The 14,868-nt window shown below is 41.6% G+C and overlaps 1 protein-coding gene across 2 annotated transcripts in view; it reads left to right on the top strand.

Annotated features, from left to right (window-relative positions):
* LOC147730750 (uncharacterized) overlaps positions 1–14,868 on the top strand; it is a 1,432,305-nt gene that overhangs the window by 900,537 nt on the left and 516,900 nt on the right. For both annotated transcript variants that reach the window (XM_086955559.1, XM_086955560.1), the window contains one exon: positions 9,151–9,229. In XM_086955559.1, coding sequence (XP_086811685.1) covers positions 9,151–9,229 — 79 coding nt within the window. The remainder of the gene's footprint in view (positions 1–9,150; positions 9,230–14,868) is intronic.

Below are 14,868 nucleotides of genomic sequence, written 5' to 3' on the forward strand. Positions count from 1 at the left end.
TAGGAAAATAAAAGGAAAAGTGCATATTGCAACCAAAGGTGCGTCTATTCTTGGTTGGCCTCACCAACATGAACTAGGAATAAAACGCGATCCTAATGCATCACCTCCGGTGTATGTTGTACCATGTGAGGATGATGAGTTCACAGTAAAAATAAGAAACAAGTTTCCTTCGATTTTTACTGACAATCTAGGGGAGTTTAGCAATTTTCAGCACAGAATAATTCTAAAGGAGGGCGCTACTCCCATTAGACATAGAGTCAGAAACGTACCATTAGCTTATCGTGACAAATTGAAAGTGAATATTGTCGGATTTAGTAGCTAAAAAAAAAATTGAACCTACTGAATCTTCTCCCTGGGTTTCGCCAGTGGTTTTATCCCTCAAAAGCAATGGCGAGCTTCGTCTATGTGTGGACCTTCGCAGTTTGAATAAGGAGATCTGGATTAATAGGCATCCGTTACCACACATTCACAAAATAATTTCTACACTGTTGGGTGCTTGGGTTTTCTCCACCATATATTTAGCTAGTGCTTACCACCAAGTAGTTTTACATGAGAAATCTAAATTTTGAACAACTTTTATTACACCTGAGGGTATGTTTCAGTTTCGTCGCATGCCATTTCGCCTGGCAAGTGCGTCCTCAGTTTTCCAAAGACTTATGAAGGAAGTACTGGAAGGGTGTACTGGTGCTATCACCTTCCAGGATGACATTTTGATCTTTGGCAAGGATTTTGAGGATCATGATAAGAATTTGGAAAGAGTGTTGCAATGTGTACAGAGAAAAGGTTTAACTCTAAAATTTTCAAAATGCAAATTCAGACGAAGTAGTGTGGAATATCTGGGTCATGAAATTTCCTCACAAGGTATCAAACCTAAATTTAATCATATACAAAGTATATCTAATGCTCCTGCTCCATCGACAAAAGAACAACTTGTATCATTTTTAGGTCTCACTGAATTCTACAGCAAATTTGTAAAAGATTATGCCTCAAAAGTTCATTCATTGAAAATGGTGTTAAAGAAAAATGAAAAATTTGTGTGGAACAGAGATCAACAGTTTGCTTTTGAACTACTTAAGAAAGAGATTGTTAATGCCCCTTTCCTAAAACCTTTTGAAATTGGAAAAGATTGCATAGTAGCTGTAGATGCAAGCAACGTTGGATTAGGTTCCGTATTGATGCAAAAGAACATGGGTGAGGAGTATGTAGTTTCATATGCATCTAGAACGCTTAGAGGTGCTGAATACAATTACTCTACTATCGAAAAAAAAGAACTGTTAGCATGCACTTGGGCTGCGCAACTTTTCAGACAATTCTTGTGGGGCACTAAATTTCATTGAAGAACCAATCACAAGTCATTAATCAGCATGTTGGCAGCTGGTGGTGGTCGGACTCTGACTGCTCGTTTGGCACGTTTAGCTGCTAAGTTGCAGGAATTTCAATGTGCAGTTGAGTATGTCCCAAGTCATTTAAATGTACATGCTGATTGCATGTCAAGATTACCGTTGCCGGACACTTTTGAGGTGGGCAACATATGTAGTGATTCTGATGTTGCATTTTCTATTGATGACATAAAAGGTGAGAATTCCAAAAGTTGGCTGGATGTTATTTCTGAAGCTGAGTGGAGAGTAGCTATGAGTGAGGACAGCAGTTTGTCGGATGTTGTAAAATTCATGCAGAGCGGTTGGCCTGAGGAAAGGAAGTTATCTGGTGAAATTTCATCATTTTATAAGATAAAAGATGAACTTACGTTTGATTATGGTTTTGTGACTAGAGGTGATAAAATAGTACCTCCGTTTAAGTTAAGATAAAAAATTGTTTCCACGGCTCATGAAGGGCATATGGGGATGTCCAGCACTAAAAGACGCATTTGAGAATTTTACTGGTGGCCAGGTGTCAATATGATGGTTGACAAATGGGTTAGTTCATGTTCTCCTTGTGCGAAGAGTGATAAATGTAAATGTAATGTAAATGTAAATGTATGAAGCTTATATAGCGCATGACTTACCCTGGGCATCTCCGCGCTTGCTTACAATAAGGGGCAGTAAATGATATCTCCCGGCTTAGGCGATGGCCTCGGACCTGTGTGGACAGCTGGACACGGGGAAGGGGTCATCAAAGGAGTGGTATTCATGCCGCATGGACAATCGAGCGCGGAGGGAAGGTTTACCAACAGAGAGGCATTCATGGGAGGAGAGGAGATGTTGGTCAGGCGCAGGCGTAACTCCCAAGGACAGGGTCATGCAGAAGGGTCATGCTCATGAGGGGGAGGGAGGGAGAGCCAGGGTGCGCGGAGGATGCTTACTGGATGAGAGGGGCGCGCTGGCGACTGATTGTGGACAGGGAGACCATGATACCTAAAATGGCGGTCGTGCATGTTGTACGTGGGTGACAAGCTGGCGCAGATGATGTTCAGTTCGTAAACTAAAATTCCACACCTTCCCTTCTCTCCTCTGTCGATTGAAAAGGAGATTTCCTTCCACAAATCATTATAAACCTGGCTCTTTTAGAATGTGTCTTTGTTAATCCCTTTCCTGTGCCTCACCAACAGCCCTAGGATGCTTACGGGTAGCCATGTGCTATACAAGTCCTTATCCTCTCCGACGCGACGCAAATTCTGCCACGGTGTGGATGAATTTGATGCATGCGCAGTTCGGACCGCCCCCGGCAGTCCGACGCACACGAGCACCGTGTCGTCGGATGGGCGGGGGCCGCCCGACGCATCGAAGAGTTTATAGAATAAAATGGAATAGAAAACCCTGTATGTTTAGCAGACTATGAACCCTGAAGTACCTCTTGCCATAATCTGATCGCAGCTCCATGTCCTCAATATCTGCTGCCAGTTACCTTTAACTGATCAAAATTCGCTCTGGGCACAGGACTGTCATGTTTGTGCCTAAAATGAAGTGAAAGCAGTTGTGTAGTACCAAAGTTCAAGCATTTACGAATGGAGAATTGTCTCCTACATGCTACCATTCAGCATGCTGCATTATGTTTAGCACAGGGCCTTCTGATTGTTGGGGTTTTCCTGTTCCTCTGCACCTGTGGGAACTCAGTGGGTTTTCCTATAGATAGCTAATGGTGTGGAGGGCAGGTGTTGGGTATCTAGGAAACTGTAGTGTGTGGTATGTCAAGCTAGCGGTGTTTCTTCTTGGACTCATGGGTGCCAAGAATCCTTCATCAAGAGCCAAGCAAGACCATACAAAGTGCCAAGTCCAATATGGTGGTCTCTCCATTAGAAGTTATGGGAACTTCATTATCAAAGATGTAGCAGTATCTTTTCCTATCAGGATTCAGGCTTTAAGACAGACACACAGGGACTGGAGATGCTGGAAGACAAGTTGATGTAGGGGTAGACAAGCATACTAGACTACTGACTACTCACATGTACTTACTTACTGTGTTAGGAGCATTGCTAGGTCAAGATGGCTAGATCTTTATTTAGACCCTGTGGTAACTTAGTCCAATACCTGACAAAGTGTTATGTGTTTACATTAGTATAGTATTCCCAGTTAGAACACCCATGTAGAATTGATATGGATTCTATGTCCCTGGGTGTTCTAACAGTAGGCGTTGGTCAGAGAGACCTTGGCTTCATGACACTGTGGATGTACAAGCTGTCTGATGGAAATAAACTGATTCTTACAAGCAATGCTGATTACTGGATTACTTCACAATTTGGCGACGATTGGGAACTACTAAGAAGAACCCAGAAGAATTTGTTTTTTTTTCATTTGTTTCCAGACAGTGTTCAGTCGTTTTAAAGTATTTATTTGTGTGTTGATTGCACCTGTGGCTGATTAAGTTAAATGTGCTTTGATTGCACCAGCGGGAGATCTATTACAGTAAATTTGTTTCTTTTTTTTAGCAAGTTTTGCGAATTTAAAAGTATTAAGCCTACTAACACGTCTGTGCGCTGTATATGAATTTGAGCGCTGAGATGTGTGTTGCAGTTCGAGGGAATACACCATTTGCTCGTACTGCAGTGTAAAGAGGATTGTTCTGTTTTGATTTGGGGAACGATTTTTATTGTATTTTTGAAAGAGTTTGGACTTGAAAACTTGGCGTGCATAGAGAAAACAGCAGCGCATCATTTGAAATCGTTACCTGATTCCAGAGCGCGCCGCGAATGTGTCCCTGCTTCCTGCTCTTGCTGTACATGACGCTAGTCGGCAAAGCTCAGCATCGCGTCATCACGCTACGTCTAGTGTGATGTCAGACCTAAGGCGGACATTTTGATTTGCCAATTTCATTGGTACTTTGAACGTGCCGATTTTCATTGATATTAAACATTTTGGTTCGTGTCTGAGGCGTGTACAGTGTGTGCATCGGAAAGCTTGCGAAGTGTGAACTGAACTGTCATCATTGATTTTGGCAACAACTTCGTGCTACGGACATCGGTGACTACATTTATTATTTTAGCTAGTTGTTTTATTATTAAGTGTTCATAAATGTACTGATTTCATCCTGTTGGTGAAGATATTAACAGTTTATATATTTAAAATGTCTAATAACATTAATACTCCACCACATTTTTTACCAACAGCAGGCGAGCCCAAAATGGAATGGGATCTCTGGTATCCTATGTTTTTAGCCTATGTGGATGTTATAGAACAAGATTGTTGTTCTCTCAAAAGGAAATTGGCACTTTTGAGAAATTGTTTAGGGGGGGCAGGACTAAAAGAATTGGGAAATTTACCTGCCATTGAAGGTGGAGGTTATTTTAATGTGTTGGAGGTAGTTATTAAACAAATGAGTGTTAGGTTTGGTAGAAAAAATAATACTGTAATTGAGAGGTTTAAGTTTTATTTGCGTGCTCAGAAGGAAGATGAGTCCATTGAAAACTATGTAGCTGCACTACGCACTTTAGCTGGGTCGTGTGCATTTGAAACAATCAATTTTGAACAGGTGTTGAGGGATCAGATTATGACGAAGAGAAAAGCAAAAAGATTCAAGAACGTTTATGGATGGGGACAGAATCTTCTCTGAGTGCAGTATTAAATATTGCTAAAGGGATAGAACAATCTGAAATTTTTGTAAGCGAAATTAGAGGCAAAGACGTTAAAAATAAAGAAATAGTCCCGGAAGTGGCTATAGTAAAGGATTTTCATAATTCTAAGAGATCACCTTTCGCTTCTACTAAAAAGGAGAATTTTGGGAAAGAGAATACGTTTTTTGGAGAGAAAAAAACCAAGTAGTGTGTTATAGGTGTAGTGGAACTGATCACGTAGGGAGCTACAGGGGTTGTCCTGCTTGGAACAAGGTATGCATTAAATGCAAGGGACCCGGTCATTTTAGCAAAATGTGTAGATCCTCACAGTAAGTAAATTTAGTGATATTCGAGGAGGATGAAAGTCTTGAACTAGTTTCTGAAATTAATAGTTTACTATGTGTTGAGGACACTAGGTGTAAAGGTTTTCCCAGCGAAAAGATTCTAATAGATGGGGAAGAAATATCTATGTTGATTGACTCATGCGCTTGGTACAGCATCATTGGCAGAGATATATTTGACAAATTCTGGGGTACAACAAGATTATTACCACCAGATGTTCAGCTAGGTGGCTACTCGGGTTATAAAATTGATCTTGATGGTTTTATGTGGTCTGAAATTGAATTAAAAAATAGGAAAATAAAAGGAAAAGTGCATATTGCAACCAAAGGTGCGTCTATTCTTGGTTGGCCTCACCAACATGAACTAGGAATAAAACGCGATCCTAATGCATCACCTCCGGTGTATGTTGTACCATGTGAGGATGATGAGTTCACAGTAAAAATAAGAAACAAGTTTCCTTCGATTTTTACTGACAATCTAGGGGAGTTTAGCAATTTTCAGCACAGAATAATTCTAAAGGAGGGCGCTACTCCCATTAGACATAGAGTCAGAAACGTACCATTAGCTTATCGTGACAAATTGAAAGTGAATATTGTCGGATTTAGTAGCTAAAAAAAAAATTGAACCTACTGAATCTTCTCCCTGGGTTTCGCCAGTGGTTTTATCCCTCAAAAGCAATGGCGAGCTTCGTCTATGTGTGGACCTTCGCAGTTTGAATAAGGAGATCTGGATTAATAGGCATCCGTTACCACACATTCACAAAATAATTTCTACACTGTTGGGTGCTTGGGTTTTCTCCACCATATATTTAGCTAGTGCTTACCACCAAGTAGTTTTACATGAGAAATCTAAATTTTGAACAACTTTTATTACACCTGAGGGTATGTTTCAGTTTCGTCGCATGCCATTTCGCCTGGCAAGTGCGTCCTCAGTTTTCCAAAGACTTATGAAGGAAGTACTGGAAGGGTGTACTGGTGCTATCACCTTCCAGGATGACATTTTGATCTTTGGCAAGGATTTTGAGGATCATGATAAGAATTTGGAAAGAGTGTTGCAATGTGTACAGAGAAAAGGTTTAACTCTAAAATTTTCAAAATGCAAATTCAGACGAAGTAGTGTGGAATATCTGGGTCATGAAATTTCCTCACAAGGTATCAAACCTAAATTTAATCATATACAAAGTATATCTAATGCTCCTGCTCCATCGACAAAAGAACAACTTGTATCATTTTTAGGTCTCACTGAATTCTACAGCAAATTTGTAAAAGATTATGCCTCAAAAGTTCATTCATTGAAAATGGTGTTAAAGAAAAATGAAAAATTTGTGTGGAACAGAGATCAACAGTTTGCTTTTGAACTACTTAAGAAAGAGATTGTTAATGCCCCTTTCCTAAAACCTTTTGAAATTGGAAAAGATTGCATAGTAGCTGTAGATGCAAGCAACGTTGGATTAGGTTCCGTATTGATGCAAAAGAACATGGGTGAGGAGTATGTAGTTTCATATGCATCTAGAACGCTTAGAGGTGCTGAATACAATTACTCTACTATCGAAAAAAAAGAACTGTTAGCATGCACTTGGGCTGCGCAACTTTTCAGACAATTCTTGTGGGGCACTAAATTTCATTGAAGAACCAATCACAAGTCATTAATCAGCATGTTGGCAGCTGGTGGTGGTCGGACTCTGACTGCTCGTTTGGCACGTTTAGCTGCTAAGTTGCAGGAATTTCAATGTGCAGTTGAGTATGTCCCAAGTCATTTAAATGTACATGCTGATTGCATGTCAAGATTACCGTTGCCGGACACTTTTGAGGTGGGCAACATATGTAGTGATTCTGATGTTGCATTTTCTATTGATGACATAAAAGGTGAGAATTCCAAAAGTTGGCTGGATGTTATTTCTGAAGCTGAGTGGAGAGTAGCTATGAGTGAGGACAGCAGTTTGTCGGATGTTGTAAAATTCATGCAGAGCGGTTGGCCTGAGGAAAGGAAGTTATCTGGTGAAATTTCATCATTTTATAAGATAAAAGATGAACTTACGTTTGATTATGGTTTTGTGACTAGAGGTGATAAAATAGTACCTCCGTTTAAGTTAAGATAAAAAATTGTTTCCACGGCTCATGAAGGGCATATGGGGATGTCCAGCACTAAAAGACGCATTTGAGAATTTTACTGGTGGCCAGATGTCAATATGATGGTTGACAAATGGGTTAGTTCATGTTCTCCTTGTGCGAAGAGTGATAAATGTAAATGTAATGTAAATGTAAATGTATGAAGCTTATATAGCGCATGACTTACCCTGGGCATCTCCGCGCTTGCTTAGGGAACCCGTCCTGGTATTCCCCTGTGAGATAGCCCTGGCAGGGTATCCACAAGGTGAAAGCCAGGCATCCCACCGCGAGGGGCTGATATGGAGATTAAGCAAGCTATTGCCCAGAGTCGCAGAGTGTGAACCCGTGAGTCGAGAAGGCACCGGAGCGAGAATTATCGAGTCCATGGAATTATTGAGCCCAAGACCCGCCGAGGCGGGGAATTGAACCCTGGTCCAGGGCCGAACTCAAGCTCCAGGTCTGCCACCTCAAACCCCTGAGCCATAATCTGTTCAACCGGAGAAATACTGACATCCAAAGGTTTAATTTGTCTCGAGCCCTTGGAAAAAACTTGGTATTGATATATTAGGTCCACTTAATTTGTCTGTTAATAAGGACGTGTTTGGTTTGGTGTTGATTGATTACTATTCTAAATGGCCAGAGTTGAAAGTTGGTGAAAGATTTACTTCTACACAGGTTGTTGAATTTTTGGATGAGATGTTTTGTAGAGAGGTTATTCCTGCTGAAATTGTTTCGGACAATGGTCCTCAGTTTATTAGTAGAGAATTTGGTTTATTTATTGAAAGATGTGGCATAGTACACAAAAGAATTACAACCCTCAGGCCAATGGTCAAATATAACGCTTTAATAGAGTCATTAAAGAGTCCATTCAATTGGCTCTTAGAAGTAACATGGATTTGAAAAAAGCATTGCGTGCAACTTTGTTGTTTTATCGTACTTCTCCTAATTCTGTCACTGGCCTATCTCCAAAATAATATTGCCAGAGTATGTATTGCATTATGCTACGTAATTTGCCATTTTGCCACGTCAGTTAGGTAACTCTACAGTATAATGTGTCCCTCTACTGATGCCTAATACTAGTGGTCCAGCAATGAGAAAGGTCTGCAGAGTGCGGTAGGAGCTGTCATTATATATTTATGAAACTACTATTTCACAGGGACCCTTGAAAAATGTTCCATGTTTCACAGGTCACTATGAAATGTGGACTTATACACCATTTTGTTTTGTGCACTAAAAGCTCACAGATCTTAATATTTAAAAACATATAAGAGGATTGGTGACCTTAGCTCCCTCTGTACAGGTATGTAATAAGTACGATCTCCCTGGCCAGCGTACACTGCTGGAGACTTTCTGTCACTTTCATGTATATACTCATATGTCCGCTCCATTTCACACGATCTCCCTGCCACACTCTGGGGCATATTATCAAGAATGGGCGTTACATTATCGCCGATTTTATTAGCAGGAAACTGCCGATATGGCGGCGATAATGGCCTTGATAATATGCTCTATGAATTCCAATCGAAGCCCATGATAGATGTGAACACATTTAACATGGGCTACAATTGGAATTCATAGAGTATATTATCGAGGCCATTATCGCCGCTATATCGGCAGTAATGTATCGCCTGTCCTTGATAATATGCCCCCCTGTCCCTTACTTTCTTAGGCTCTCTCTCACACTTACCAAGTTGTCTTTATTTTCCCTTTCAGCTGTGAACCAAGAGACATGATGCCCCTCCTGGATGGCAGAGTAAGCAGCACCGCCAAGACCCCCAGAGATGTCTACGAGGTAAGGGGATTATACTCTGAGCTTCGTCTATTTTTGTAACCAGTATTTGAAAGTCCCATAAGGGATTTTCAATTTCTTATGTAACATCTGCTGTGTAACTCACCCCTTTTTGGTGGTGTGAATTGGTTACTGAGGGTGGTTATATCCTTGTTAAACGACAAGCTGAGATTGACCCTTACCTTGCTGTGGCAAAGTCTGGATGGATGAGGGCGACAACCTACAAAAAAAAGTTTGCCAGGCTACAAGTAAAACAACAAAAACTCGTTCACAAAGGTACTCCACAGAAATATGGAATGTTAGCATTCGGCTACATCGTGAACCTATGGAGAGGAAAAAGGCAAACCGAGAGCAAAATCTCTCCAGGAATAAGGCAACAAGACAATGGGGAGGAGAGAACATTCGAAAATACATAAGAATGCAAGACAAGGCTATATAGAGTGCAGCAGTTTGAAAATGTAAAGGGTTTTAATAATGCCTTTAGCTAGTTGCCCACAGTGCTTAATTTGAACAGGTGTTTGCAGGTGTCAGGCACCACCACAGTGCAGACTTATTGTATGTGGTTAATTTATGGGATCATGAAGATGTTTAACTATGTATTTAATTCTTTGGTGTCGCTGTGACAGGGGCAGGTGGCATTCTTTTTCTTCAGAGCGACTTCAAAATAACAGGGCACAACGTGAACACTCTTAAAAGTCGGACTCTACAGACTTTAGGATACCAAAATACAATGTAAACAAAGCTCAACACTCATTTTCAAAGTAAAAGGGAAAATGTTTTGCAGCAAGTTCCCGTATATGAAATGGCAATAATACACACGTAAAATAAATGCATGTAGTGAATGTATTTTACACAAGAATAAATGTATAGAAAGTTAACTGCATGTACACAAGAATAAGTAATTAGAATTTGGAATACTTCACTGGCTGTCTTTTTGCCTTCATCCTCGCCAGCATAACTGGGGAACTCGTTGACAGTCTCAGGCAGGAGGTCTCAACCGGGCTCACAAAGAAGACCCTGGGCAGCTCGTCCGCTCCGCAGGAGAGTTCCTGTCAAAGGCGGCAAGAGGTTTATATTCTTTACTAACACAGAGAGAGATTTCTAGATGCTCTCCTGCCCTTCAGCTGCTCTATTGGTGTTGGCTACACTCTCTGCATTGAGTTCACTCAACAGAGATTGTCAGGCTCCGATCTCAATTTGGAGGCAAAATTCTTCACATTCTCATCTTTGGACACTGTACGCATCCCACACTGTATGTTCTATCAGTTTATCTCTCGCTCAGTGAAGTGAGAAACATAAATAACGTATGTATGTAAGTAACCTGGGCCTGACTGCATTCGCAGCTGAAAGACATGGTCAGACAGAGACTAGATGAAACTGTGTTCACAAAATGGAGTTAAAGTAAAATGGAGTCTATGGTCAATGCACAATCTTGCAATGTATAACTGCCCGTAGCATCACAGCAGGTCTCTGCCTTTCACAGCTTCTAGGACCTGCCTCCTACCAGAAGAGTTGAGCCTGACTTATTCACATATACAGCCATGCAGGCTGCATTTGTGTCCCGGGTTCAATAGTGTCCTCATATATCAGTGCACACTGACTGTGTGATGAAGGCTCCTGTGACAGTGTCTGATATGTCTAGGATTCGGAGAGACACATGAGCAGACAGGAAGAGTCCCAGTGCTATTGGTGAATGAGATGTGCATTCTCAATGTCACCCATCTACCCACATTACTCTGCTCATTCGTACTCCTCGACAATACTATTTGCATTCTCTCATCTTGCAAGGAAAGTCCAACTCTGCTTGGTCCTAAAATGGCAGTACTGTTTCCTTACATTCTGTAGCCAGACTGTTTCTTTTGACCCTTGGGCACTGTTCCCAAGAAAGCAAAAAGGGAATTCATACTGGTTACCTTTGGTGGACTTCCGGCAACTCGGTCAATAATTTCATTGACCAAAACGAATGCTGTGTGGCATATTCTAATATTGGCAGGGCAGAGGAAAAGGCAGGAAAATGCTAAGACTTTTATAAAATCAGCTTTCTGTATATTGCTGGTGGGCCTGACCAGTTTAAGCTCTTAGGCATACAGTTTGAAGAACAGATAGCGGACAAAGCAATTCGAGTGGATGTTCCAAGGCGTGCATGCTGAATACTTTAAGTATATTCTTTGAGTGGACGGTGAGAGTAGTGGCAGAGCAAGAGCTGTACTACCTCAGTTTATTTCTTTGTTTGTGGAAAGATCAAGCAATCGAGGCAAATTTTTACCAGTGATGAGAATTTTGAAAGATGTAGCAAAAGATTTGCGAGTGCCGCCATCACCTGAGAAGATGGCAAGGCCGACCACTACCATCACATTTTTAGGCCTAGGATTTGATCCTGTGTCTATTGTGTTTTGCTGGTGGATAAAATTCAAGAATTGAGACGGTTACTGGAAAAGGTGATTGGCAATTAAAAATGTAAGGTACAGGTAATGCAGCAAGTACTAGGCCACCTGAAATTTGGTGGCTCCAAGCAGAGATTTTTATAGCCAGATGCATTTGCCTTGAGAGAGAAGTCCTTAAACCCCCTGCAGGATTAAGATTACAGAAAAGATTAAATAGGATTTTGTTATCCAGGTTTGTTTCTTGGATGGGTACAGATAGTGATGATTTGGCTTCAGAATGACCAGCTGATCTGGAGTGGAATTTTTCCCAAACATTGAGTGCAGGGAGATCTTGCGTTTATTGGATATTGGCAAGAGGGCTAGAGCAAATAAGGGCACAGCATTACATTCCCAGATTTCTCCCCTATAGTGTTATTGGTGAGACAGTTGGGATGTGCACTAAAGAACAGAAAGATGACTTTTGTGAGTGATAAGGAGGGAACAATAATATGTCTCTATGATGAAGTTCCAGCACACATCTGTGCCAGTCTTGGATTGGGCTGCAACCTCCCCCTTGGGATGGGGTGCCCTAGAAAGGGCATATATATCAGCGAAAGTTCACTAGTCATTTGCACGGATGGCACAGGCCTCACCATTGTCATCAACTTTAGCCACAGTTTGCTGGCAGTTTGGCCTATGATTTTTCAGACTCAATTCACTACTAGGCAAAACTTCTTCATTGTAGTGAGCCCAGGCAGGGCCTCTAAAATGTTTGTAACATCTAAATGCTTCAATAAACCCACACTACTATCGGGAAAATTTGCACAGAATTTTCAGGTGTACATAATATATACTGCCGTCCATGTGTCTGTTGCAGTTGGAATTCTCAGCTGCTTTGACAGCTCAATTTGCTTTACCATGGAATCCTTCTTATACTTATTATCTCTGTGTAGCAGCTTAAGTTCACATTTTTGTTTACCGAGATTATTTCTTTTGTAATTTATTTATTTAAAAATTTATAAAGCGCAGCATATACCCGTGGGTGTCTTGGCGCTATGACTTAGCTAACGATCTCTGATTAAGCAAGTGTCTACCTTAGGAAATGTTGTCCTGAACGGTTATTGGTCAAATAACCAGGTTTTTACCAGTTTCCTGAATTGGAGTAACGAGGGTGCCGATTTTATTTCCTTTGGAAGCATGTTCCAAAGTTTGGCTGCGGAATTGATGAAGCATCTGTCGCCCCATTTAACCGTCCTGGTACGTGGCACAACCAGTAGATGTCTCTGTTCAGATCGAAGAGATCTTTTCTGAAGGTAGTGGCAAAGTTTCTGTTTGAGAAACGCTGGGCCATGGCCCTTGAGAGCTTTAAAGGTGAGACACAAGGTCTTGAATCTGATGCGATTTCTCACCGTTAACCAGTGGTAGTTCCTTATTGCTTGCTTGGTGGACTGAAATTTGGGAATGCCAGATAGTAGCCTTGCGGCAGCATTTTGAATAAGCTGCAGTTTGGCCACCACCCGTGCCTGAGCATTTACAAATAGTCCGTTGCAATAATCAAGTGATGAGAGTACTAAGGAGCTCACCACTGTTTTCCTTGTACTCTCAGGAAGATAGGGCAGGATTTTTCTGATGATCTTAAGCTTGTAAAAGGCAGATGACGCTACCTGATTGGCATGGCTGGCGAAATTGAGATTGTCGTCAAAAATAATTCCCAGATTCCTGACCTTATGCACAGGTTCTGGGGGGGCTCCAAGAGGAGTCGGCCACCATGTGGTGGACCATTGTGGCGATAGTTTTCCAAAGATCATTACCTCCGTTTTATCTGAATTGAGACGTAAGCAGTTCTCAGCCATCCATTCCTTGATGGCCACCATGCCTTCCTGGAAGCTGGCAGCTACTTCCTCACCATCATTCTTAATTGCGATCACCAATTGGGTGTCGTCGGCGTATGAGGTGAGGCTCATCCGGTAGTTCTTGATTACCCTAGCTAAGTCCGACACATAGATGTTAAAAAGTGTCGGACTTAGGGATGAGCCTTGCGGAACGCCACATGGGAGGGCGAGCTCGGTAGATTGAAATTCGCCCAAGGTCACTGCTTGCGTTCTGTTCGACAGAAACGAATCCAGAAGCTCTTTGGCCGTTGAGCGAATGCCCATTTCTTCGACACGGTCAATCAGGATAGCATGATTGACCGTGTCGAAGGCCGCCGAGAGATCCAGCAGGACCAGTATCGCTGTTCCTCCTTGGTCCCTGATGGTTCTAATGTCATCGGCAGCCTTTATAAGAGCGGTCTCAGTTCCATGTAGTTTGCGAAACCCGAACTGGGACTCGTCCAGGAGGTTGTTATGTTCGATATACTCAGCTAGTTGGCTATTCATAGCTTTCTCCACTATTTTGGCTAGGAAAGGCAAGCTGGCGATAGGTCTATAGTTTTTGAGGATTGTTTTATCTAGACCACTCTTTTTGAGGAGGGGTTTCAGTAGTGTGTTTTTTAACTTGTCCGGGAAAATCCCGGATTGGAACATGGCGTTGCAGATTGGAGTGATGACTTCACTAACCAAGTCATTTACTGGAATAAGAATTTTAGGGGGGCAAGGATCTAGAGATGAGCCAGTTTTTACCTGTCTGATGAGATCTTTTATCTCTTCATTCGTCACGTCCCTGAATTTAGTAAATGAGCAGTCCGGGATGTTTCTTAATTGTTTAGGTTGTATGTTGGTATTAGATGAAGTAACTGAAAATTCAGAGTAAATGTCATTTACTTTTGAGAAGAAGAAACCTGCTAGATTATTGCAGAATTCCTGTAATAAACATCAACTGTGTCTCTAGTGGGTTAGCAATGCTCTTATAAGGCAGCTGTTTTACTGTCTCTGCAGGTGTCACACCATCACTTGATACTTCAGATACTTTAGCCTCCAATCCTTGGTTCTGTGTTATTGACTTATTTGTGTACAAAGCTTTCTCCTGCTCTTCTGGTGCCCCTGTACTCTGTGCTGCACCTGCCAGTTTGGTGGTAGTATGATGTTGCGGTCATACCAACAACAGATTTTTCACCTCATCCTACACCTTCACCATCTTCTGCTGTCCTCTTCTCTCCTATATGGGCCGCCTTCCATTCTATTCTAACCCCATATATTCCAGCAATCACCCATATACTCATGCTCTGTTCTGGATTCTTTTGACCTCGGACTACCTATTAAAATTGGAGTCTTATCCCTATGTTATATCTTGTCTCTGTCGACCTTCAAATTGACAACTGCTTCTGTCCTTCATGCTGAC

Source organism: Lissotriton vulgaris, chromosome 2_1 (assembly GCF_964263255.1).
Source record: "Lissotriton vulgaris chromosome 2_1, aLisVul1.2, whole genome shotgun sequence".
Classification (NCBI taxonomy): domain Eukaryota; kingdom Metazoa; phylum Chordata; class Amphibia; order Caudata; family Salamandridae; genus Lissotriton; species Lissotriton vulgaris.